The 23,580-nt window shown below is 50.2% G+C and overlaps 1 protein-coding gene across 1 annotated transcript in view; it reads left to right on the top strand.

Annotated features, from left to right (window-relative positions):
• The first annotated feature begins 6,441 nt into the window (after nt 1-6,441).
• Nucleotides 6,442-23,580, top strand: part of ADAMTS10 (ADAM metallopeptidase with thrombospondin type 1 motif 10) — a 42,733-nt gene continuing 25,594 nt past the window's right edge. The window contains exons 1-7 of the mRNA XM_010214933.2: nt 6,442-6,786; nt 11,556-11,920; nt 16,591-16,750; nt 18,749-18,966; nt 20,215-20,298; nt 20,640-20,785; nt 22,931-22,974. Coding sequence (XP_010213235.1) covers nt 6,699-6,786; nt 11,556-11,920; nt 16,591-16,750; nt 18,749-18,966; nt 20,215-20,298; nt 20,640-20,785; nt 22,931-22,974 — 1,105 coding nt within the window. The 5' untranslated portion in view covers nt 6,442-6,698. The remainder of the gene's footprint in view (nt 6,787-11,555; nt 11,921-16,590; nt 16,751-18,748; nt 18,967-20,214; nt 20,299-20,639; nt 20,786-22,930; nt 22,975-23,580) is intronic.

The raw sequence follows: 23,580 nt of genomic DNA, 5'->3' as shown, positions 1-23,580 counted from the left end.
GAGAACCATTCCGTTCATCTGGCCTGCTTAGGAGGTGTTTCCTCCCATCCTACAAGAAAAGTGAAGTGAAGTGAAGTGAGGAGGGTCCCTTCTTCCCCATGGATGTGCAACTAGAGAGGGGAAGGCAAAATCTCTTGTCTTCCTCCAGGCTGGGTTTGATCCCAGGAGCAGTTGGGTAGATGGCGAGGACTTCCTAAAGGGCCGCTGCAGAGCGGTGCAGGAAGTGCAGCAGGGTGAGAACGTCCCGTGGCTGGAAGTTGCTGCTCTCTGCTGAATTGTGGTAACTAACTGCGTGCTTGTTTCTAATTCTTTGCTGGTCGTGCCCTGAAAGAGGCCTGGCCCAGAGCAGCAAGGCTCGCTAAGGTCCAAGTTCTTGTTTTCACTCCCACAGATCTGAGACTTTAACCTATTTTTCCCATTCCTCAGCCGACAATCCTCACAGTGAGCTGCTGTTAGCTAGTGCTGATTTTTGTTTTAACTCCTAACTCCATTCTAGAGCCGAGAAATGACCTCCCAGTGGAAGCCATGTCCTAGCTGGCAAGCAGACTGCAAAAACCTCCTGTCATCTGCACTCGAGCGTGTTTTCAACTTAACAGCCTTCCCGCATATTTTGCAGGGAGCGCCGGGACTGTCCCTTGCTCTAAGGGTTGCTCCGGGGGCCTCTCGTGCGCAGCCAGCAGCCGCCCCGCACAGCACAGGGCGAGAGCTGCTGGTTGCTGCGTCCTGGGGCAGGGAAAGGGCCCTGCAGAGCCCTGGGGTGGTGGCTCAGCACGCGCCAAACACCTGCCGCCCGCGGGGAACGCAGCGGGCCAATGGTCCCGGCCTGGGAGCAAACACACGGCTGAATTTTGTAGTCCGGCTCTGAGAGGGAGGAACTCGAGTGTTTTGATAGTTTGGGGTGTGCAGAGTCTGAAGAGATAAAAAACAAGAGGTGAGAGAGGATTTGGGAGCAGCTTGATGGAAAAGGAGGAAGGTTTGTCTTCAGCAGCTTTCCCTCTTCCATCTCTCCTCTTCCTCCTCATGAACCCAGCATGGACAGGAGACATGCTGTTTCTTTTTGTGGTCCTGCCTCCTCTTCAGCTCCTCACACCCTGTTTCCCTTCCCTTCCTGGCCATTTGCAGTGAGCAGAGTCAGGAAAACACAGTGGAGCAGAACTGGTTGGTATCAGAGCGACTCAGCAGAGCAGAGGGAGAACAAGGTGACCCTTTGACCACAAAGTGCAAGCAGGTCCTGGTCATACCTAGCTGATTTTTTGCTGCAATAGTGATTGCCAGAGATGACCTTTCCTCGCAGACATACCAAGAGACTAGCTAAACCAGGCATGCAAATACACAGCAGTGAAAGTTAGCATTTGATGGGCTTGGTTAAAATGCGTGAAGGAGGTTGAAAGTGCAAGAAGGAGGTTAATTTTCCTTGAAGACACTCTGTTTCAGTATGTGTTTTTTCTATATGTGGACAGAGCTATTTGGCCATTTGTGTTCTTACGCCAAAAAGGTTGATGTTGGTAAACGGGGCTGGGTTTCTCTTAACTGCAGTCAGGTATATGGAGGACACCTCAGTATCTGAACTAGCTGGCCGTGCTCTGCTCACCAGGGTGCCCTGTGGCAGGTTGAGCTCATGCCAAAGCAAACCTCTAAACTATGACCCAAATTGTCCCCTCGAGTGAGCTGTTTCTTTCCAATGTGCATAAAGTGATGACTGGGTCACATGGATGTGTCCACTTTAGCTGTGGGCGGTCACAGGAGTGGGATCCCTCCTTGTGGAGGGCCACCCCAGACCAGCCGCCATGTCCGAAATAGCCGAGGAGATCATCCCTCCTCCTTCATGTCCTTCAGGGTTTGGGCTTCTCCTTTGGATGTGTAGGGAGCAGAGCAGGGCTGCTCTTTCGGCAGAAGTCAAAGATCTTTAGCACAGGACAAGGGAATAATCCCAACACAGGGTCTTGGTGCTGGGAGAGGGACCTCGAGGGGAGGTTCCTCGCTTCCCTGTGATCTTTTTTTCTGTGCAGATTGGGATTGCTGCGAGATGAGTGTTGGATAAAAGGCTGTCCTTGAACACACAGGCAGATCTTCCTTCAGCTGCTGCCTGTCAAAGCTCACAAGAGCTTTTGCTTTCAAGATGATCCAGTCCCCAGTTAAACAACTTCCTCAGTCTTTGCGCTTAGCTGAGCAGTCTCTGTCCACATTTGCTTTTGCAAGAATGTGGAAATCAGTCCAGGTGCTCCCGTTTCTCTGTCCCAAAGCGTGTTCAGCCCTGTGCATCAGGTAGTGGACAGTTGCATGGTGGCTTGCAGTTGCTGAGTTTAGGCTGTGTCCTTTGAGCTGAAATAGGCTGAACCTGTGTCAATCCTTAAAGACCACATGGAGTTATCCTTCTGCCCTGCTGCAGTATTTGTGCCCATGTCTGAGAGCGGTTCCAGCCAAGGGTTTCCAGACAAAACTCTTGGGCCCCCATGAAGCAGCAACAGCACGGGCAGGTGAAAAAAAGGGAGAACATTTTTCAGAAACCATCATGGTTTTAGGCTCAGCCTCCATGAGCTACAGGCACTGCAAGTTTTGCTGTGTGGCATGTCTTAGTGCAGTAGGTGCATTCTGAGCTGAAGGACCTGGGCACTGCATGTGCCTGGGAAGGGTCCCGTGTAGTTAGAAAGTGCCATCAGCCTCATTTCCAGGAGGCCCGAAGAAAGGCTAGATCCACAACAGCGCTGGATTTTTGGGGGTCGTAGGTGCCTAGGGGTCTGTGCAGCTTGAGCTCAACTGACTTGCCCAAAGAGATGAGAGATGGAGGGAACTGGAGCCTCTCTCATAAACCCCAAGCCAGCCCCCGAGCCAGAGGACCATCCTTCCTCTTAAGGCTGTGCCCCTGTTGTCATTGCAACAGCCACGACGACGGCGCAGGAGCATCCCGGTTCTTTTCATTCATTCGTTGACCGGTTGCTGACAGAAGCAGCCAGCAAAGCTCGTCTCCGTGGAAGTGCCGCTGCCGGCGCTTTCCGCTCCCACTGTCCGCGGTGGCTGACGCTGCACATCGTGCTGGGGGCTGGGAGGGGGGTGGATCACAAGCATTTCCTCCCATCGGGGCATGCTGGAAGCAGCAGTCTGTGTTTGTATTTATTTCTCTCTCGAAAAGGGAAAAGGACACCTGAGCTCATAATTTGCAAAAGTTGGATGAGAAACCTGGAACCAGCAAGGCCCTGCATCTTTAAAAGTGTTTAAGTTCCTCTTCTCTGCACTAGGAGGCACCTTGAACCTTCCTCTTGGCCCCACTTGGGGCCCATCTGCTTCCTATTACCTTCCCATAAAGCTGCCTCACCAGCCAAAAAAGCCAGGCTTTCAGGGAATTCTGTCTGCAGACCCGATGTTGAAATTAGTAACAGTTGTCATCTGTTTTTTTCTTTTTTTCTTTTCCTTTCTTTTCTTTTTTCTTCTTCTCTTCTCTTCTCTTCTCTTCTCTTCTCTTCTCTTCTCTTCTCTTCTCTTCTCTTCTCTTCTCTTCTCTTCTCTTCTCTTCTCTTCTCTTCTCTTCTCTTCTCTTCTCTTCTCTTCTCTTCTCTTCTCTTCTCTTCTCTTCTCTTCTCTTCTCTCCTCTCCTCTCCTCTCCTCTCCTCTCCTCTCCTCTCCTCTCCTCTCCTCTCCTCTCCTCTCCTCTTCTCTCCTCCTCTCTCCCACATGACCATCAGGACACCCCCTCTCCAGCCTTTCCGGGCTCGGAGAAGGTGACCTCGAAGGCAGCCACAGGTTCCAGCTCTCTCCTCTTTTCCGCAGCTCCCCGGGAGTCCGGATCGCTGCCGCCTCGGTTGCTCCTGCGGAGCAGGGGGGATCCAAAGAGCCTCCTTGTCCTGGCCGCTCAGCCCAGGAGTTCACACAGCGAAAGCCACCTTGGCTCGCGGCACGGGGAGTGTTAGCAGCTCGCGGCCGGCGCCTGCCAAGTACAATGAATTCCTAGGAAAGCAGCAAATCGGAACCGGCCCAAGCGAGGCAGGCACGAGACCTGGAGAGGTCACCCCGTACCGTGGGCCTCCTTAGCGCCGCAGACCGCCCGAGGTCCCGCTCATCCCCACGGACGGGTCCTGGGGTCCTCGCGCTAGCGCGTGCCTGCGGATTGCTGCCATTCCACAAGCAAGATCTGAAAACTGAGGTTATGGAAAAGTTTATCCGTATTCAAGAAACCGGGAAGCCCATGTTCTTCCAGCCTCTCTCCTCTCTCTTCCGCGTTGCAGGTCTCTCTGTTGCATGATAAGGGCTCCCTGGGTCTCGGAAGATGGACACTGTTGGAAAGGGGAGAGGTTTTTGTTGCCATGTGCAGGGAGGAATCAAAGCGGGGCCCTTCCCCCTGCGCCGTTTACGGGAACTTTGCAGCTGTAATTCCTACCATGTGCTGCTGCAAACGGACCTCCTCCCCCCGGGGCCGGGGGCTCCCCGAAGGCGCTCGGTGCCTCCGGATACCCAGAGGCCGGGGCCGAGAGGCGCGGAGCGAGCGCGGGCGCAGCGGAGAGGAGGCCGCGAGCGGCGGCGGCTGCAGAGCAGGGTCGTGGAGACGCGTAGGAATGGCAGGAAATAGCATCTTTGAGGAAGCTGGTTCAACAGCTGAAAAACAAGAAAAATTAGCCGTGTGGAGCCCAGGAGAGAGAGAAAAAAAAAAACCCTTCAGCTGAGCAGCTTTCTGTCCACAAGCCTTGGAGCCATGACAGCATTCAAAAGCTGGAATCTCAAGCTTTAATAGATTCCGAAAAATGCTGACTTAGGAGAGCGGTGCAGCATGCCAGGCTTTTGCTTCGCCTGCTCCCTTCTCCCGTTTTCTTTACCAAACAGGACAGCAATGGAGCAGTTTGTAGATCCCGCCACCATTTGCTCCCCTTCACCCTTCCTGCACCGTGGCCCCGGGGGTGATTCGGCCAAGGAGAAGTATCACTGAGTGCCCAGGGCCTCCGGGTCCCCCACAGCCGAGTTCAGCATCCTTGCACAAGCAGAAATATCATTTACGTATGTAGATTATTTGGGTAGAAAACGTCTTCCTGGTCTCCTGGTCTCTGCATCTCACATACAATACATGCAGTCTAGCCTGTGATGGGCATCTTTCCATGCTCCTGCTACTCGCTAGCTGCGGAGAAAATATGGGAAAATAGAAGTAGAAATACATTATAGGCAGCTCTGAGGTCATGAAGGGAATGGGCCTGTGGCAGAACTGAGGAGGAACAAGCTCTCCTGCCCAGCAATCCAGGTACTAGATAGTCTTTGCTTTTTAAGAAGAACAAGAATAACATTATTCCAAGCATTTCCTGACTGGGCAAGGCCATAAATGGTCCATCGCTATTGGCACCTTTCCAGATCCTCTCAGTGGGCTCTCCCAGCGCGGTCTGGAGCATCCCCTTTTTGCATCCCCTGCAGAGCTGTGCAGGCACTAGCTGTGTCACTGCTCTGCAATCAGATTTTGATACAGCCACATCCGTGACTGTTTTGCACTGCCTTTAAGGGCATGTTTTGCATTTTGTCGAACATCTTTTGAGTCGAACGTCACTGGTGAGGTGGTTGGGATTCTCCCTGTGGTGGTTAGGTATGCGCTGTATTAGTTGCGTACGTCATCTGATCGCAGGATAGAAACAGAAACCACAGGCTTTATGCAACTTTCCAGGACTATGTGAATTTGGTATAATTGCCTCAGACTGAATGGAAATTATCTGCAAGCCAAAAATCTTTCACTGAAGCAATTAGCAAATCATTTTGAACAACAAATGCAATTGGGATCTCACGATCCCTTGGTAGATAGGGCTATGCATAAGTTCACTGAATGGGTCCTTTGTTTTGCATCACTTTTTTAGGTTTGGCCGATCCACTTGGAGAGAAAGTCTAGTGAGAGCAGAGGATGATAACCATGAAAGCTTAATTGAAAGCTGGGGAAGTTGGAATAGAGAGGAAATTTCAGACTGCCCTCACTACTACTCCATTAATGGCTTTATTTCTTACTCTCCTTTTTAAGAGATCAGGTAACTGTTTGCTCTGCCCTTCCTCGTGGGCGTTGTCATTAGGACGCAGGGCTCTCCTTTTCACCGAGCCTCCTTTCCTCCCACTGTGTAAGATGTGGAGCAGCCCTCGAGGGCACTTTGTGCTGGCCGAGCGGTGCAGGGGCTGCGCTGCAGGCAGAATTCATGCACTGCAGAGAGCACCATAGCCCAGTGACCCTCTCTTCTCCAGGCCTGGGCATGGCACGATGCTAATGTGGCTTTCAGGTTCTGTGACTTGACTTTGTTAAGTGCTTTTGCACTTCCTTCCCTCCCCTTCCAGTTTCTTCCTTCCCCTTTCTCTTCCGTTACCTCTTCCCTTCTCTAATTTCTGGCTTTCCTTGCTCTTTCACCCCAGATTTCATCCCCTTGCAGCTTCTATCCCGTCGTTTCTGTTTCCTCTCTCCCCTTCCCTCGTGCTCACTTTTTCCCCACCCTCTCTTCCACAGGGGCGATGCCACCAAGAGCCGTTGATTCGAATTAGCCCATGTTGACGCTAGCAGGGCAGCCCAGGCACACACGTCACCAAGACACCGTGAGCGTCACTGCTTGGGGGAGAGCACAGAGTGGCTGAGGATGCCTGCGGAGCACCCGAGGACTCCCGTCTCTACATAAGCGGTGGCCGAAAGAGAGACATGTTGGGACAGCGCCTTTTCAGCTGGTACAATACTCCCTGCACTGAGACAAGCGTCGCTAACTATGGCAATAGCTTGGAGGCTTCTCACGTGGACTGTCATCTTCACCAGGGCTGTGTGCAGCTTCCCCGGTTACACCTTCCAGTCTCAAGGTAGGGGCTGTCTCGGGGCTGGCACGAGCCCTCTTGCTGGCCCTGGGGGAGGTGTTTGGGTGGTGCTGTGTTCAGGGCATACGTGGCCATACCTGGAGCTCTGCTGTGCTCAGAACTGCAGCCAAAGTCCCGCTGCTGATTTTGTGGGTGTGACGCATGTCCCTTGGCCTGAGATGTGTTGCACTCTGATGTTCTGCTCCTTGACTCCTTGCAGGACTTAGGATTCCAAGCAACAAGGTCTGGGTAAGGTGGGAGTAACTTAACAGGCTTAAGGAACAGAAGGAGTTGTGGGAGCAGCGGGGGAAGCTCCCCTTCCACATGGGCAGAGTGGAGCATCCTTGCGAGAATGGAAGTTTTGTTGTGAAGAGGGATGTGTGTGTGCAGCCAGCCGGTGTGCAGGGATGGAGGGCTCTGCTGGAGCGTACAAATATCCATGCACAGCCAGGAGTGAGGACCGGCGTGCCGCTGAAGGAGAGCTTTATGTGCATGCATTTCTGTTAAGTGCTGCTATTAATATACTGCCAAATGTGTTTGCACATAAGCATTCCGTACCTTTATATGTGCGTGCCTTTCCTTTGTGCATGTGTTTAAACACAGAACTTCACGTGCAAGTTATCCTCAGTTGTTTCTCTGGCCGTTTCCTAAGAGGCAATATGAATGCTAGCATTAGGCACCAAGGCTGAGAGGTAAAAATGAAGAGCTCCTAAGTTAGATGCTTATCTGGAAATGTTGTTAATACCTCAGCAGTGCAATTACGCAGACACACTGCTGAAATACCTTCTGTGCCCAGGTTGATTGCAGCAGGCCAAAGTCAGTGGTGTGCTCTGCCCGTTGAGTAGCACTTCATCATCAGGGCCGTTGTTTTGGTGGATGGGGGTTGTCTTGTTGGGTAGCACTAAGAAGAGGGACAAAAGCAGTCCGAAGCTGCATGCTGCCCTGGGTCTGAACAGCATGTCCTTGCTACGTTTGGAATCTCACTGCATTGCAAGCTTGTGCCGGGCGAACGACGAGGCAGTCACATCACAGAGCTGTGGTCTGTGCATGCACAGTGCAGCATGCAGCACTACCCAGGCAGATTTTCTTCAATCTGGAACGAGGTTTGTGCTCCTTGTAGCCAACGACTCTGGCAATTCCTGTTGTGAATGTTCTGGGCCTCCCGCCTCTGTCACCTCACACCTCCCTCCACCTGCAGCATCGCGCTCGCAGCTCCGGCCTCTCACTAGTGAGACCTTCACTGCCAAGTCACCTCCGTCCAGGCTCTCGGTGGCTCTAGCCCTCCACTGCCCCCGTGTCCCTGCACGGGGTGGTAATACAGCCCAGGCTAAACTCATGGCTCACTGGCAGTGGAGTTAGAGTAACGTTACCTGCTCTTATTGCTGTGCCTGACCAGAGCAATGGGCAAGGCTCAGCTTGCCATGCCGCTGTGGCACCGTGGACAAGCGCAGGCAATAGCCAGGCCGGGAGTAGGAGCTTATCCCATGCCCAGCGTCTTGGATCAGGCTGCCCCGTGGGCCCCTCTCACTGTCAGAACCCTTTTTAAGGCTCCCGATCGCTTGGCTCGGTGCTATTAATAACCCTCAACACTTTGCTTCGGCACGTTGCTGCGATAGTAAGTGCCTAATCCTCACAACGCCCTTTCGAGAGGATGAAATACTGTTATCGCCACTTACCAGGTGGAGGCACAGAGAAACAAAAGCCAGTGTTTTCAACAAGCCACCAATGCCGTGAGTTATCAGTGGAGCAGGATTCGTAGGCCCTCATGTGCCAATCCCAGATTAGGGTATTTATTTTATACAGGGAAAAAAAAAAAAAAGATATTTTGTTCATAATCTGCAGGTATCCAGGTGGCTGGTGGCAGCCCAAGTTGAAGGTCTCTTCAAGTCAGCAAAGTTGTAACAGACTTCAGAGGCCAAGTAATGTCATGTGTAAACTGAGGTTCCAGTTTTTTACAGTGCAGGTAATCACAGATGAAACTATTAACCAAGGACTCGGTACCCATGCCCCACTGCTGAATGCTTTTTAATCAACAGGAAATTTTCTTCTAGTGCTTTAGCTTAACCACAGTGACAGAGCTGAAGTTGTCCTGCATATCTGGATAGGCCTGTTCCACGAGCATTAATGAGGATAATCTCACTGGTCCTCTCTCATTCTTCCTGCATTCCCAGCTTTTGCCATCCCCTTTCCCAGAAATATCTGCTCCTTGCTGGATGCCCAGCAGCCCCCCCAGCCTTGGGCAGCTCTGTTTTCCTGCCGAAAGGCTTTTTATAGCATCTCATTAAAGCAGTTTGACAGCTCTCTGGAAACACCAGGCTTCTTATCATGGATGCAAACCCTTTTGATACAGCCAAGGTGATATTGCGTATTTCAAGCTGAGGTCTATTAATATAGCAAGTGACTGAGAGAGCAGAGGGAACATGACGGATTTTCTGGGGGGAAGCAAGGAAGGAAGCAAAGAAGGAAGCAAGGAAGGGCCCAACAGTGCTCCTAGTGTGCCCTGTAACATGGGGACCAGGGCTCATGCTGTTGGGTGGACATAAAATGAAAACAGGCCATGTGGATACACAGGGTTGAGAAGCAAAAGAGATGCCCATACACTAATGCTAGAGGGGAGGAAGGGGCAGCTGTAGTGCTGGAAGAGGACACTGGGTTCTTCCTTGGGTGGAAAGTCTCTCTTCATTGATTTTCCTATTTGTCGTGTCGCCGTAGTGAAACATCCCTTCTTAAGGCATTCATGCAGTGCTGGACACTGCTCTTTCCTGCCTTTCTCTTTCTGTGCCTCAGTTTCCCGAGTGACATCCCGGAGGTTGCAGAGGCAGCCTGCACAACAGCAAAAGCTGCTTCTCACGCACATGCCGAATCCCAGGCCCTGGACACTTTCTCTGCCCCTGGAAATACATTGCAGGTCAGGATTAAACACAGCGGCACAGGGGCCCAGGCATTTTTTCTAGCCACTGGGTGCAGAAACTTCCTTCCTAGACACTATTTTGTAAGCTCCCATGAACTGCAGAAAAAGAAAAACAAAAAACTTCCGATAGCAAGTTTTTCCAAGCCTGAGGTCATTGCTTAAGTGCTAATAGCCATGCTTGTTTGCCCGGCTGCATCACACAAGCAGCAATGTGATGTGGGAGAAGCTAAAGCACAGGAAGCTTAAAAAAAAGAAAAGGACTAATAATTACTTCTGGCTCGTGGAGCCAAGGGATAGGTGCCAGAGGTGCTTATGGTTTGGAAGGTTGGGAGCTAATCCCTAAACCCAGCTGGTGGGAAGGACTGTCCCATTAGTGGTGGCCAAGGAAACCACTCTGTCAGGATCCCACACTGGAAAACACACTAGAGGAAAAGGAAACTTTCCAGTGCTGCCATGTGGTAAAAGTGTAATTTGGAGTCCAAATTTATGATGGCTGGGAAGGCTTTGAAGATGGGTGCTGTGGAGCCAGGCAAAATGCAGCCACCCCAGAGCAGCCTGGACTCTCCCTGCTTCCTTAGGAAACAACAAGAAATGGGATGCAGAAGCACAGTAAGACCCCTCCAGCATGAAAAGAGGGCAGATGCTCTCCTGCCCCATCACCAGACCTCCAACCATCTGGGGAGAAGAGGAAAACTCTCTGGTGGGTGTGGGGAGGGCAGTCCTGTCTAACGCATGACCATTTACATCTTCTGCTAAAGCATTCACTACCGAAGACTGTCAGAGTCAGCTTGACCTCAGATCAGATCCAGTCTGGCAATGCCTGTGACATTTGCTTAGAAAATGGGAAATTTCCCTGGAGGTTGCAGAGAGCCAATTTCTTTGACAGCCGTAGGTGTTGAGTTACCAGGCAAGCGCGGTCAGGCATTGTGGAGGGTGATGTTGTCAGAGCACATTTCCTAAGTGGTACGAGACAGGCTCAAAAGCTCAAGTATCTCAAGAGAAGGTGCTAAGCCAGGCTGATATGTTAAAGAGCAGCAGGCTGGGGAGCTGGAAAGGCAGGATGATCTGTTGATAGAGACCTGCCTGAGGAAATAGGATGTCTGACTTCTTTTCTTGCTGTATTTTTGGTTATGGCTGGGGAATGCTGTTTTCCCCCTTCATCTCTTTTATTTTGGTTGTAAGATTGTCGTTGCAAGGATATTGTCACAGTTTATCTTTGAGAGATGACTAGTGCCTAACGCACTGATGCAGCTGTGATCTGTGAGTAGTGCAGTGCTATAACTATGTGAATTATCAAAAGGCTGCGAGTTAGCAGGTCCACCTGGCACTCACTTGCAGAGGAAGAAGAGATTAGCTTCCATATGCTGAAGGCCTTTGTGGATACCTCAGGAGGCTTTCTTGGGGTCACATAGCCTGGACAGGACAGGGAATCTAGGCATCATATCCCTGTTGTGCCACAATTACAGGGTCCTACATCCTTCTGACTCTATTAGGAGATGTCTGTTGCAAACAGGCACGAGTGTGCTCAGTCTGTTCTTCAAGAAGGAGGGGAATTACATGGCTGCTGTGGTGTGACACAGGGCAGATAACAAGGTGTCAGGGCAGTAAACTGAGTGCTGCTACCCTGTTAATGCAGTTAAAGGTGCTTTTGTTTGGAGTATGAATGGCATGAGCATGTCTGGCCTGAGGTAGGGCCACTGAATTACGGATTTCCCTTTGTGTCAGGAAGGTGCTCGTCCACCTTGCACTCTCTGTGGCCTGAGGTTGCGTTCCGATGAAGCCAACTCTGAGCGAGGTTACTGGGTGTTTAGCTCTGATCTCTTTGCAGAAGGTCATTCGTCCTGTGTTTGCTTTTCCTTCCCAGAGGAGTTCCTCTCCAGCCTCGATCACTATGAAATTGCATTCCCCATCCAAGTGGACCAAAACGGTGACTTCCTCACCTTTGACATGAGAAGCCAGCTGAAGCAGCGCCCCCGGCGCAGTCTGGGCTCCCTGCCCTATGAGCCATCGGAGCAGCAGGTCTTCTACAAGGTCTCTGCTCATCGAACCCAGTTCCTCCTCAATTTGACACTGCACTCCAACCTGCTGGCTGAGCACTTCACTGTCGAATACTGGAAACGAGACGGTGTGGACTGGCAACATGATTTCCATGAAGACTGCCACTATGCGGGCCACTTGCAAGATCAATACCTCAACTCAAAGGTCGCCATCAGCAACTGCAATGGACTGGTGAGTCTCCGTGTTTTGCCCAGCCAAGGACAACGCCAACAGCTAGAGCTGCCCGTAGAACAGAGCAGATATTGCATCTTTTTTGTCCTTGCTAGAGAAATGTAACCTAATTTGGGTCCCAGCAGGCAGCTTTGCAGGATGATGGGATAGTCATGGGATTGGAGTCAAACTAGAGTATCACACTGGTATCAAAAGTCACCTGAGCGTGACAATGATTATATCTCCTCATTGCATCTGTAGAGGTTTCTGGTAAGTGTTTGGATTGCAGTCCTGTTCCTGTTGAAGTCAGTGGGAGTCTTTCTGTTGATTTTAACCAGAATGGGAAGAGCAAAGCTGTGGACTAAGTTTGGATTATTCTGACTTTCACAGAACTCTCCAGTCTATTTGCAACAGCAACAGGAAGTGATAAGTTTTGCATGTATTAGTAAGGCAGAAGTATAGAAGAGCAGGAATTTCACAACACAAGTGAGATTGTCAAAAATGCATTCAAATCCCAATTGCAGACATTCCTGGGGTTCTCATTTACTTGTAGTTGGATTTCAGGAGCTAAAAACATGACTTCTGGTAAATAGTCAGAGTTCTCCAATGTAAAAAAAAGAAAAAAAAAAAAAGAGAACAAGGTGGCATTCTCGACTACAGCAATTCTGCTATAAGGAGGGAGGGAATAATCTTAACATGCTCCTTAAAACTAAGACAAGACATCATGGTCTTAATTATCAGCAAGACAGCTTGATGGTAGACATCAAGCTCTGGATTGGATAGTGTGCAGAGAACTGGACCCATCCGTCACTGAAGATCTTTAAGAACAGGTCAGACAAATGCCTGTCAAGACTACTCCAAGTATGATTCATTGCTCTTTCAGCACTGGGAATAGATTGAGGACTTCCATCCATGTTTTTCTATGATATTTTGATATTGCTGGCTCACACATCAGCTTTCATGACCTGCCAGATGGAGGGATGGAGCAAACATACCTTTTCAGTGAATCTCAGGGCTGATGGCTGCCTTGGAGGGGTAACGTAGAAAAAAACGCTATAGGCCAGACTCATATTCAGCCTAAGGCTCCACTTCTTAGCAGTATTCTGGCACTGTAGAAGAGCTTCCAAATGGGAATGAGCTCAGATTTGATTTATTGCTAAATTACATTGCCAGAACAGTGCTGTGGGTTATTAACAGAAATGAGAATCTGACTCATTATATCAGAGATTCTTATGTTTCTATCTCACAGCCAAAAATCAGAGGCTGCGTAAACTCTTGGTTCCCTAGTCAGCCCTTTGTTTAGATACAGGAAGAATTACTGATGTTCACAAAAGAAGTGAAGGGTCACTTGGATGTTGCTGGCTCAAAAGGAATCTGGCATTAACCTACCTCCCCACTTCACAGTGGGCAGCAAATCCAGGGCAAGCAATGGCCAGGCAGCACTTGCTCTGGGATGATTTAGTCCACAGACTGTGTTTAGTGCTGGAAAGATACCGGGGTTGTCTGGGGGAGAATGCAGCCAAGCACAGAGAGGGTTGTGCAACAAGCTCTCCTTTTACTGACTACCATCCTTCTGTCCTGGAGAGCTACAGACTGCAGCAGCAGGAGAGATCTTGTGGGTTAAGGAGGAAGACAGGGTCAGGGCCTTGCCACAGCATGTTCTCCTCTAGGTAGGCATCAGGTTGGCTTAGGTGGGGATGAGTAGAGATAGAAAGTGGCCTTCAGTCCCTGTGGCCTCAGAGGATGTGAGGTACAAGTGCGTGTGGACACGTGCTAACAGGGTGCTGCACATACTGACCTGTCCTTGCTAAGCTCGCAGGTGATGCTGAGATACTTGTGTGTTATGTGTTGTGAAATGGCCACAAGCAGGTATGGCAGATTACTGTGCACTAGGGAGGAGAAAAAGTGTGTGCGGAAGAACGTGTCCACACGAGGTGTGAGAATAGGTAACACAACCCAAACCATCCTCTCTATTCCTTGAATGTCTCACATCCTTATACGACTTCTGCTTCTGCAGGGTACAACTGTAAACCCCTTTGCTTCCAAACACTTGCAACTCTTCTCACCTTATGGCACCCTGTCTTTAGACTGCTGATATCTGGGCACGTTCCCATGGACTCATCTTGGTGGCCATATGCACAAACCCATGGGCATTATGCACATCTCGTGCTTGCTCCGTCCTCCACGTGCTCAGCCCAGCATGCAGGCAGCCAAACCTGGGTACAGATAGACAGTGTGCATCAACACCCACATCTCCCGGTGGCAGAGGACTTTCCCCGCGGAAGCCACACCGTGATACACTTCAGTTTGTACAGGATAAAAGTCACTGAGGCTTAAGTTGTCGGAAGCAAAGGGCAAAATGGTCCATGTTCCAAAACACGCAGAGCCGCGGAGCTGCCAGCGCGGCAAGGCCGCCAGCGGGGCTGAACGCGGAGCAGCTGGAGCCTGCAGGAAGCAGCCCCAGGAGCTCTGCCTGGGCCTTGCGGGGAGCTGAAATCCTGTCTTAAGCAAAGCCAGGTTTCAGCCCACCAGCGGCATGGGATGCCAAAGGCTGGTGTCCTACCATCAGAAAATTCACAGCTAGGAGAAAACAACTTTGGGAAAGAAATGTCACTCTTTTCCCCCTTGAGTCAGAGCTCATAAAATGACAGTGTCAAGGCCAGGTTTACAGCCCTGTTTGTCCGTGCTGAAATGTTGCTTTCATCTGAATGGCCCTCCTGAAATCATCGGAACATTAAATGCTCGGAGCCAGGCAGATGGCCCTGCTGATGATGCTAATATCACACTGTTTGTGTGTATTTAAGAGCAGGCAGAAGAGCTGAGTTGCAGTATGTGGCCATGCTTTCCTAAGCGTGGTTATAAGCTAATAGGATAAACCATCCTTGCTCTGCGAATGACCTGAGTGAATCATAGACAGGATATCCAGTTTAGCTCCCCCACAAACCACAGAGAAGTCTCCAAGGGCTTCTTGCCGCCCCCTTTCAGCAGGCCGATGTCATGTCCACGACCCAGACCTCTGCTCGGGTCTTTGGGGGAAGCGACGAGGGCGTTTTTAGGCTCTGTGGTGGCAGGTCTTCACTACCAAAGGTTGTCAGGCAGATGTCTCCTGCTTCTAGCATGCTGTGCAAAGACTCCACATATAAGTTTCTGGGCAGTTAGGAACATTTTTTCTCTTACAGTACATGGTTTTCAGGCAGGACATGCTCTCCTCTCCTGCTACTCTGCCCTAAGCCGGCGGTGACCTCCTTCTCCCCGTCCCACAAAGCCGGCAGCCAGCTGGCTTCACCGGCCGACACTCGGCTTTCCGTCGAAGTCCTCGCCAGGCTAACCTCACAGTACCTCACTTGTGTTTGAAAAGGTGGAGCCGAGCCAAGAGCAACAGAGCCTGGTGCAGAAGGAAATCCCCCGGCACTCTGTGGAGATGGGGACTTCGCTGTGCACACACTGCCCTGATTCAGCTTTCACAGCAGCGAAGGGAGAGACGGAGGGACCTATTGCAGCGGCAGCCTCCACCCAAAGAGGGGTCTCCCCCTCCTGCCCAGCAATAACATCCTTACAAAGTTGGCCCCTTCCTTGCAAGGTCCTCAAGATGTTTTACAGGGACCTGTTTCCCCACAGGCCCTTCCTGGCAGATCAGGGTTCCTATTCCCATTGCATGGAAAGGAACCAGTAAAGTGTTATGACATCCAAAGGAAAAGCGGTGGCAGAGCTGGTGACAGGACCTGAGTGTCTTTACATCCAGAGCTGGAGCATGGAGGGTGGAAGAACAGGCTGACAGTGTGGGTCTTGAACTTGGAATACTTTCTGGTCTGCCTGAGCCAGGTTAGGCATGTTTCTGTAGCCTGGTTGCTCACTGATAAGGTTCAAACAATAACATGCCCCTGTTTCTCAGAGTTTCTTGGAGTCTTCTTACTAAATACAGTAAGAGAGTTCTTACAAAAACGAAGCTCCTGCTTCTATAGTGTTGAGCTGGGAGAACCTTTTTGGGTTGCCGGTTCTAGGCCCACAGCGGAGAATTGTTCGGTCAAAGAATAAAACAAGGGAGAACAAAAAGAGCTGACTAGAGAAGTCAACTGCTCATGGAACAACATAGCAAGGGCAATGTTGCCCCTTCTCCACAACATTGACTTCAGGCTATAGTGGAGGATTTTGGCCCCCGTTGACTGCTTCATTGCAAATCAGAGTTTAAATTTTGAAAATTCGGTGTGGTTCTCAGGAGTTTAATTCTCTAAATATCTGTACTGTGCTGCGTCTCTGTGCCTCAGTTTCCCGGTGGTGGTTATCATCTTGAGTTCCTTTAAAATGCTCTTTGGTGAGACCGAGTAGCATAAGAAGTAGACCTCAGTGTTGGGTAGTGTTGATGTTTGAAGACAAGGAATTCAGAATCTCAAAGACTGCTCCGATTGATGAATGTGGAATAGGAAAAATAAAAAAACTCATAATTTTGCAAGGAGAAACCGTGGTTTTCAAAGAACTTCAATGAACGTAGCTGTCCCAAAGCATCCAAGAGCAGCTGGCTCAGTTTGGTCTGGTCATTGGGTTCATGTGATTCAGTGTTTGTGCACAGATGATGCTGCACATTCTCAAAATCTATTTGTCATTCCCCAGAAGTTCATGGGTTCACCCATCTGACTGTTCATCCATTTTTCTCCCTTCCTGTTTTATTCCCTTCCTCCTCTTTCCTTTCACAGCATGGGGTGATTGTCGCAGATGAGGAAGAATATTTCATTGAACCGCTGAGCCCAGAAGCCAACGTCAGCACAGGGAACGAGGGCAAGGGCAGCCCCCACGTTGTGTACAAACGATCATCTCTCCAGTATCCACACATGGATGCAGCCTGTGGCGTGCTAGGTATGTACACCTACCAACACAACCTCAATCCATCCCAGTGCAGGGTAGAAAAGTCCCTGTAGACCAGGCTTTACAGCTCCACGCTGCCTTCCATGGAAAGAAACCAAATTTTTCTCATGCACTTTAGAAAGTTTTGTTTTTGTGTTTCCTTGTACCCATGTTAAGCATTTCTGGTAGCCTGGTCTGTGGGAATTTCTTGTACTCTGCTTCACAGCAGGATGTTGAGATTCGTCTGTAGAGGGTGGAATAGAAGAGAAAAAAAATGCTTCTCATTGTTCTTAAAAAAATCCTCCCAGATTTGGCCAATTTACAAGGTATTGAGAAATTGTGGTTCACATATACTCAGTAGAATGTTGTCTTTGGGTTTCAGTCTCCAAAACTTCTGCCCACATTCTTCTGCATACTTCTGCTGCTGCAAGAAACACACGTAGAAAGATGTCTCAAAGGGTGGGATGTGGGATCCAGTTAGTCATAGCGGGCTAAATGGGAGACATTTATAAGGGATGATGATTGTGCATCTACCCTCATCACTACACCTATAGACCTCTGACTTCTTAAAGGAGTCAAACAGATCTACCCTTGTTCTCTTCCCACACAAGCTTGTGCTCTTCTCCTTGCCAGCAGTCAGTCCATGTCCCAGGACATGGGAGTGATCCCAGGCCTTTGGGAATGTATGGAGTTTCTCCATCCACCCAAAATGTTGTGCATGTGTAGGAAACTATTCCTTCTGCTTAGAGGCTTCTCTTGATTCCTTAAAAAAAGGATGAAGGGAGATGCTGTTCCTGCCAAGAGGCCAACTGGCATTTCATGGATTGGAATCAGAGCATGCAGAAGGAAGGTTGCTCCCTCTTCCCAGCAGATTTTTGTGTCACTTCAGGATATTAACCCATTGTCCCTGCAGTGACACTTGACTAGATGAGGAATCACTGCTAGGTGGGATGGAGCCTCTGGAAACATCAAGCAATGCAGGATGTGAGGGGACCAGTGTCCCTCAGAGCCTGCCAGTGTGTCAGGAGACAACCTGTGTTTCCCTGGCCCTGCTCCTCCCATCACAGCTCCTGAAGTCACATTACATGAGGCTGCCAGCAGACTCCCCTTCTGCTGACTCTCTGCCACATTCCCCGGCTTCCAGACGAAAGTTAGCCTGTTCCCAATTGTTTCTTGGAAAGCAAGGACTATGGAGTAGGAGCCACAGGCCAAATACAGTTCAGAACAACCACAGCGCAACTGGCCTCAGCAAAGATGCCCCCTCCCATCGCCCTGCAGTCCTGCCTTGTCCTGGCCTGCCCATGGAAGCCGGTCTCTGAGCACCAACAGCAAGCTCCCTCGGATCAGCCCGAGGAGCCCGAGCCAAATCCAGCAGTTGGGTTGCAGGGGCATCTACGTTCAGCCCGTTGTCCAGTCTCACTAGATATATGGTGATCCTTGCATCAGAGAAGACAAGGATTCAAGCTCTCTCAACAGGACAGTATCAGCAGCTATAACCCCCAGACAGATCTCCTTCCTTGGGGTGGTCTCCAGGCAGTCTCTGCAGGGATAGAAGTTGGGGATGGAGGCTTTGGTGCCTGAGCTGATGGCCCCACTGGGTGCATCTCCACAGTCGGGTCAGTAGCACATGAAGCTTGGAGCAAAGTTCTACAAACTTGCTGCTGCTGCTGCTTTGGAGGCTGCAGCCATTACTGTGGAGGAAAAGCCAAGTCCTAAATTCAGGTCCTGGCAGGAAAAGGAAAGAGGAAATGATCTGCAGTGACTTTATTTTCAGATTATGTCTGTGTAGTGTCTAAATCTGCACAGCTATTCCCTGTGACAGAGACGAGGACAAGGCTTTGTAGCACAGAAGCAAACACACAATGAAGGTGGCTCCAGGCTGAAGCAGGAGTGTGGTGCACAGAGAGACTTGCAAGGGCCTTTGTGTTAAAACCAAGCTCCAACCTCTCACCTCCATGTGCTGCTGAAATGCTGCTGGAGGGCAACACAAAAATCTCCTTTCATCCCCAGATGAGAAGCCCTGGAAGGGAAGGCACTGGTGGCTGCGAACGCTGAAGCCCTCTCCTCTGAAGCCATCGGGCAACCACAGCCAGCGAGGCCAGCTGCCCCTGAAGAGATCGGTCAGCACTGAGCGCTACGTGGAGACCCTGGTGGTGGCCGACAAAATGATGGTGGGCTACCATGGGCGCCGGGACATAGAGCAGTACATCCTGGCCATCATGAATATTGTAAGTGTTATAACCATAACACAAACCTTTGAGGGACTTCAGGGCTCACACCCTTAGCAGCAGAGAGGAAACGGGAATAAATCCAGTCCTTAACCCCTGAGGTCAAGGTTGGGCATAGGCTGCCAACTGTTTTTCCTGCAGGAAAAGTGGAATGGAAGGGACACAGTGAAGAAGTTACAGCTGTTGCAGGATTGCTGTGGCTTCTCCCTGTCCCTAGAGCCAGAAGTGTTCTGGGTCAACAACCTGACACGTTGCCACTGTTTAGCAGCAGTGATATTCTGCAGAGCCCACAGGGATCTCTCTCATACAGAGCACGGGGCACCTATTTGGGAAAGTTAAACTCCCACCCATCTGACCATGCTGCAGGCCATATCCAGACTGGGAGAACAAAGCTCTTTCTTTGACCAGCATCTCTCATCTCAAATTAGCATTGCAAATAGGGCCAAGCCAAACTGAGAAGCACACAGGAAAACACAAGAGCAGTGAGCTCTCACACACTGGGGCTGAGCAGCCAGAGCAACAGGAAGGAATATCCCCTATTCTTCCCTGCAGCACTGCCCAGTTCTCTGGGTTCCTGGGACATCAAGTTTGAGTCATTGCTGGAGGCAGAATACCTGGCTAGACACATTAACAGGCTGAGCTGGCCATGCTAAATCCTCCTGTGAGGTGAGACCAATTTGGAATTTCTCCATCAAACCTATGAAAGCCCCTCTGTAATGGGTCTTTGTCCTGCCCTCTGCAGGATCTCCTTTCATGGCTTGCTCTGTTTGCATTTCTAAAGCAGATGCCAGACTTCAAAACAATACAGGTTTTAACTGTTTCATGTCATGTAAAATTCCCATCCTCTGGCAGTAGATTTCTGGAGAAGGTTGTCTCATTCCCTGCTGATAGTAGTCAGGAAAGCTTTGTCCCCTTGTTTGTATAATGCCAGAACCACAGGGCTTCCTCACCTGAGCTCCAGGGAAGGAGCAGGTGCAGCAGCATTTTGACTTCACTACTAGAATCACTCCAGAAGGGGACATCAAGGTCTGAACACAGTTTAGGAGATTCTGCAGTGCAGTATGGAGTCCTGTACCCATTTCTACTTCCTAACCAGATTGTGTTCTAACCCCACACCCTGCACTTGAAGCAGACTTGTTTCCATCTAGTGGGCTGCCTGACACATGCCTGCTCACCACCCGATTGCACCATTACCCAGCCAGCGAGCTCATTTTTAAGACTCGTCTTTTCTTGTTTCTTGGAGGTCAGGTTGCCAAACTTTTCCAGGACTCGAGTCTGGGCAATATTGTCAATATCCTAGTAACCCGGCTGATTCTTCTCACCGAGGATCAGGTAAGTTGGGCTTTGCCAAGGCAGCTTCCATCATGCTGCTGCCCTTCCTACATGGAATTGTGTCCTCCTCTTGGATGTGACTCCGGGGAGGTCCCTCCAGCCCAGGCCATTGCAGTCTCCTGGGTGTACCACACAGTCTCAAAGGTGGCTGGTGACAGTCATTTCAGGACCTCTGGGAGTCTGAGGACTGTTTCTAAAAGGTCTATTGTAATCCTCCTGAAGTCTTGCTTCCCACTGCCTCCATGGGGACAGGGGACATCAGAACATGTCATTGCCCAGCTGGTCTGGGAAGAGTTGGTACCTTTCTTTGGGAACATGGTGTTATATTGCTTCCATTCCAGCCCACCCTGGAGATTAACCATCATGCTGGGAAATCCCTGGACAGCTTCTGCAAGTGGCAGAAATCCATCGTGAACAGGAATGGCAATGGGAACGCTATCCCAGAGAACGGCATAGCCAACCACGACACTGCTGTGCTGATCACTAGGTAAGGCTGTGTGTCAGGAGAGCTCTGCCTGACCCCTCCATGAAGGATGGGGATGATAGCAGAAATGTGGTCTGTGCATCATGCTGTGACATAGTGCCTTGAGCCAGTGTGGGATTTGGCTTGCCTGCTTTTAGGTGCTTACGTATAGACCTGAGCTCTCTCCTTGGGTAGCTGATGGAAATGACTTCATCCTGTCTCCCTCAGGGAAAGGAGAATTGCACCCTGTGTCTCTCTCCATTCCCAAAATAACAGTTTAGATCAGTAGCTGAAGCTACATGCTGAATTGGACATGCGGAGTTCAATGAAGGGGCCTGGGCCTTCACGGGCAGGACAGATCACCCCTATGAGAAGAGGTGGATACTAGAGCCTAGAGCTACAGAGGGCGGAAGGGGACTGCTGGAAGAGCAGAGCGAGGGTCGGAAGGACAAGGAATTCAAAAGGGATGGCTGCAGCAGTGGAAGGATCAAAGGGATGGCTGGAAGGGTGGAGGATGCAGAAGAGGCAGCTGTAAGGACGGAGGGTGCTGAGAGCCACCCTGCCTCTCTCCGGTCTGCACCAGTCCTCTGGTGCCCACACAGCTTCCCCAGGGGCATGGAGGGGCGGGAAGAAGTCAGTGGCAAAAGCAAGCTTTGTTTGTGCCTTTTTTTTTTCCCCTTGGAGGAATGGAAGAAAGTCATAAAATGAAAGCAAGAGGCAGGGGAGCCTCCAAGCGGGAGCCGATTTCTTTGGCTTCCCTGCGCGCTGCGCTCCCGCTCCAGTTCCCTGCAGCCGCAGGAGCCGCACGCAGCCTGGCTCATGTCAGGGAGCTTGTGAAATTTTTACAGCGCTGGAGGAGGAGCGAGCGCAAGGCCCTCTCGGCCCCGGCTTCACCCTCGCAGGATTGCAGCGTCTGCTTTTCCTCCTCTCGCTCCGCACGTGTGGGACACGGCCACTGACTCTGAATTCTTCGGCCTCCCACCAGATGTTTGCACTAACCCTAAGCGCCTCGCTGGTCCTGCCTCGCTGGGGCCAAGTCCTGCGCCAGCCCTTGGACAGGCCAAATGTATCCAGCCCCATCTCTAATAAATTCCCCGTCTCCCGATAACATCTTGCTGAGCTGCGGGCTTTTTTTCTCGCACGGAGACGTGTCAAATCAGAACCTCGGAAGGGTTTAGCAGAATCCACTCGAAACAAAGCAACAAATGTTTTTCACTCACTTGGTTTCCTGTCGGGGGTGAGAGGTTTGGACACTTGCAGTGAGCAGGAGAGGCCAAAGGGACAGGAGCCATTAGCAGGAACGTTTTATGCTTAACCCATCGTGTGCTATGAGCTCGTTTGCTCTCTGGTTTTGTGCCCATGGGGCCGATGGGATGAGCAGTCTCGGACAGAACCTGGAGAAGATAAGGAAACGAAGGCAGGGAGGGTACGTGGCTTTTATCATCTCTAAGGTTAAAATACAGTACTCATTCTCTGACCCACAGTGGTCTCCAGTGCTGTTATGGAGCTGCTTCTGCATCCCATGACGTGGTGCTGCATTTCAGTTTGGATGAGATTTGCTTTGTTGTCCTCACTAAGCTTCGACTTGTACATAGCTAAAGATGGGCAAATGGTTGACTCCTCATTACAGCAACTGCAAGTTGAGGCTAGCAAGGCAGGAAGAGTCATGTTGAATCAACCTATATTGAATTTGTTTGGAAAATTCTCAGAGAAGAAAGAAGCTGAAAAAAAAAAAGTAAAAAGCAATTTAGCATCATTTAGTATTTGAGGAGTGAACCTGACTCTACTGGGCAGGACTATCAACCTGAATGGCTTCAAGGCTGCAATAGCATTGTCCCTTCTCCTACTGACCTACAGCATTTCATCTAAACCAAATGTCTGATTCCTTCCCGCATTGGTTCGTGGTTAAGGGCCCAACATGTAGGAACATGCATGTTAAAAACCCACAGCAAATCTCAGTCTGGGGAAAGCGAATGTCCTAAAACTTGTGCCAGAGACTTATCTTACCTTTTAGAGGCCTGTACTTCTCCTTCCAGAAACGTTACTTGAACCATGTGTGATGTTTGAAGTTTTGGGCATGATCACATGGAGATTAATTTTTGAAAAGTTTTGAGTCACCAAAATTGTAATTGTTGCTCCTGACACTGCCTCCTCCCTCTTTCCTTGCAGATATGATATTTGCATCTACAAGAATAAACCATGTGGCACCCTAGGTAAGTAGGATTTTGCTCCGAGAATCTGTTGCAATTGCAAAAGCTGACTCTTAGGTAGCACATCGCACCGGCACATCTTCAGCAGCTTGGCAAGGAAGGGTTGCACCATCCTCATTTCCTAACTAGCAGGCTGAGGGGAAGTGGCTTGCCTAATGCTACCGAGAACACTGGCAGTGGGGCCAGAACAGGCCCTGAGTTTCCAGCCTGCTAGACTGTATAGCCTCCTTACTTCTGTAAACACTAAGAGCAGCAATCCAGAGGACGGATGGGCTTTGGAACACTTTGCTGTTGTATCCCTGGGTCAGCTCCAGCATGATGATTAAGAACCATTCGCATTTAAGGCTGGTCCATAGCCTAGTGGAGTATTCCTGGCTTAGCGGAGAGAAATAAGACTTTTTTGTGATGACTATAAAGGGAGTTCTTTATTTAAACTGCTAGACGCAGACAGACCCTGCAGCTCTTGCTGGCTGTAGCTCCCAATTTGTCTTGCCCTGGTCTAGACTAAGCAGTCAGGAAGGGATTATGGCTGTGAATCACTTTAGTTAAAAAGAAGAAGTTGGTGGATCTCTGACCTGATGAGGCTGCAGATGAAGTGCCTGGGAGGGA

The sequence above is a fragment of the Tinamus guttatus genome, unplaced genomic scaffold (assembly GCF_059628265.1).
Source record: "Tinamus guttatus ecotype Peru unplaced genomic scaffold, ASM5962826v1 Tinamus_guttatus_pri_ptg000254l, whole genome shotgun sequence".
In the NCBI taxonomy this organism is placed as follows: domain Eukaryota; kingdom Metazoa; phylum Chordata; class Aves; order Tinamiformes; family Tinamidae; genus Tinamus; species Tinamus guttatus.
The sequence above is the reverse complement of the archived record's forward strand: the minus strand, read 5'-3'. Positions and strand labels throughout refer to the sequence as shown.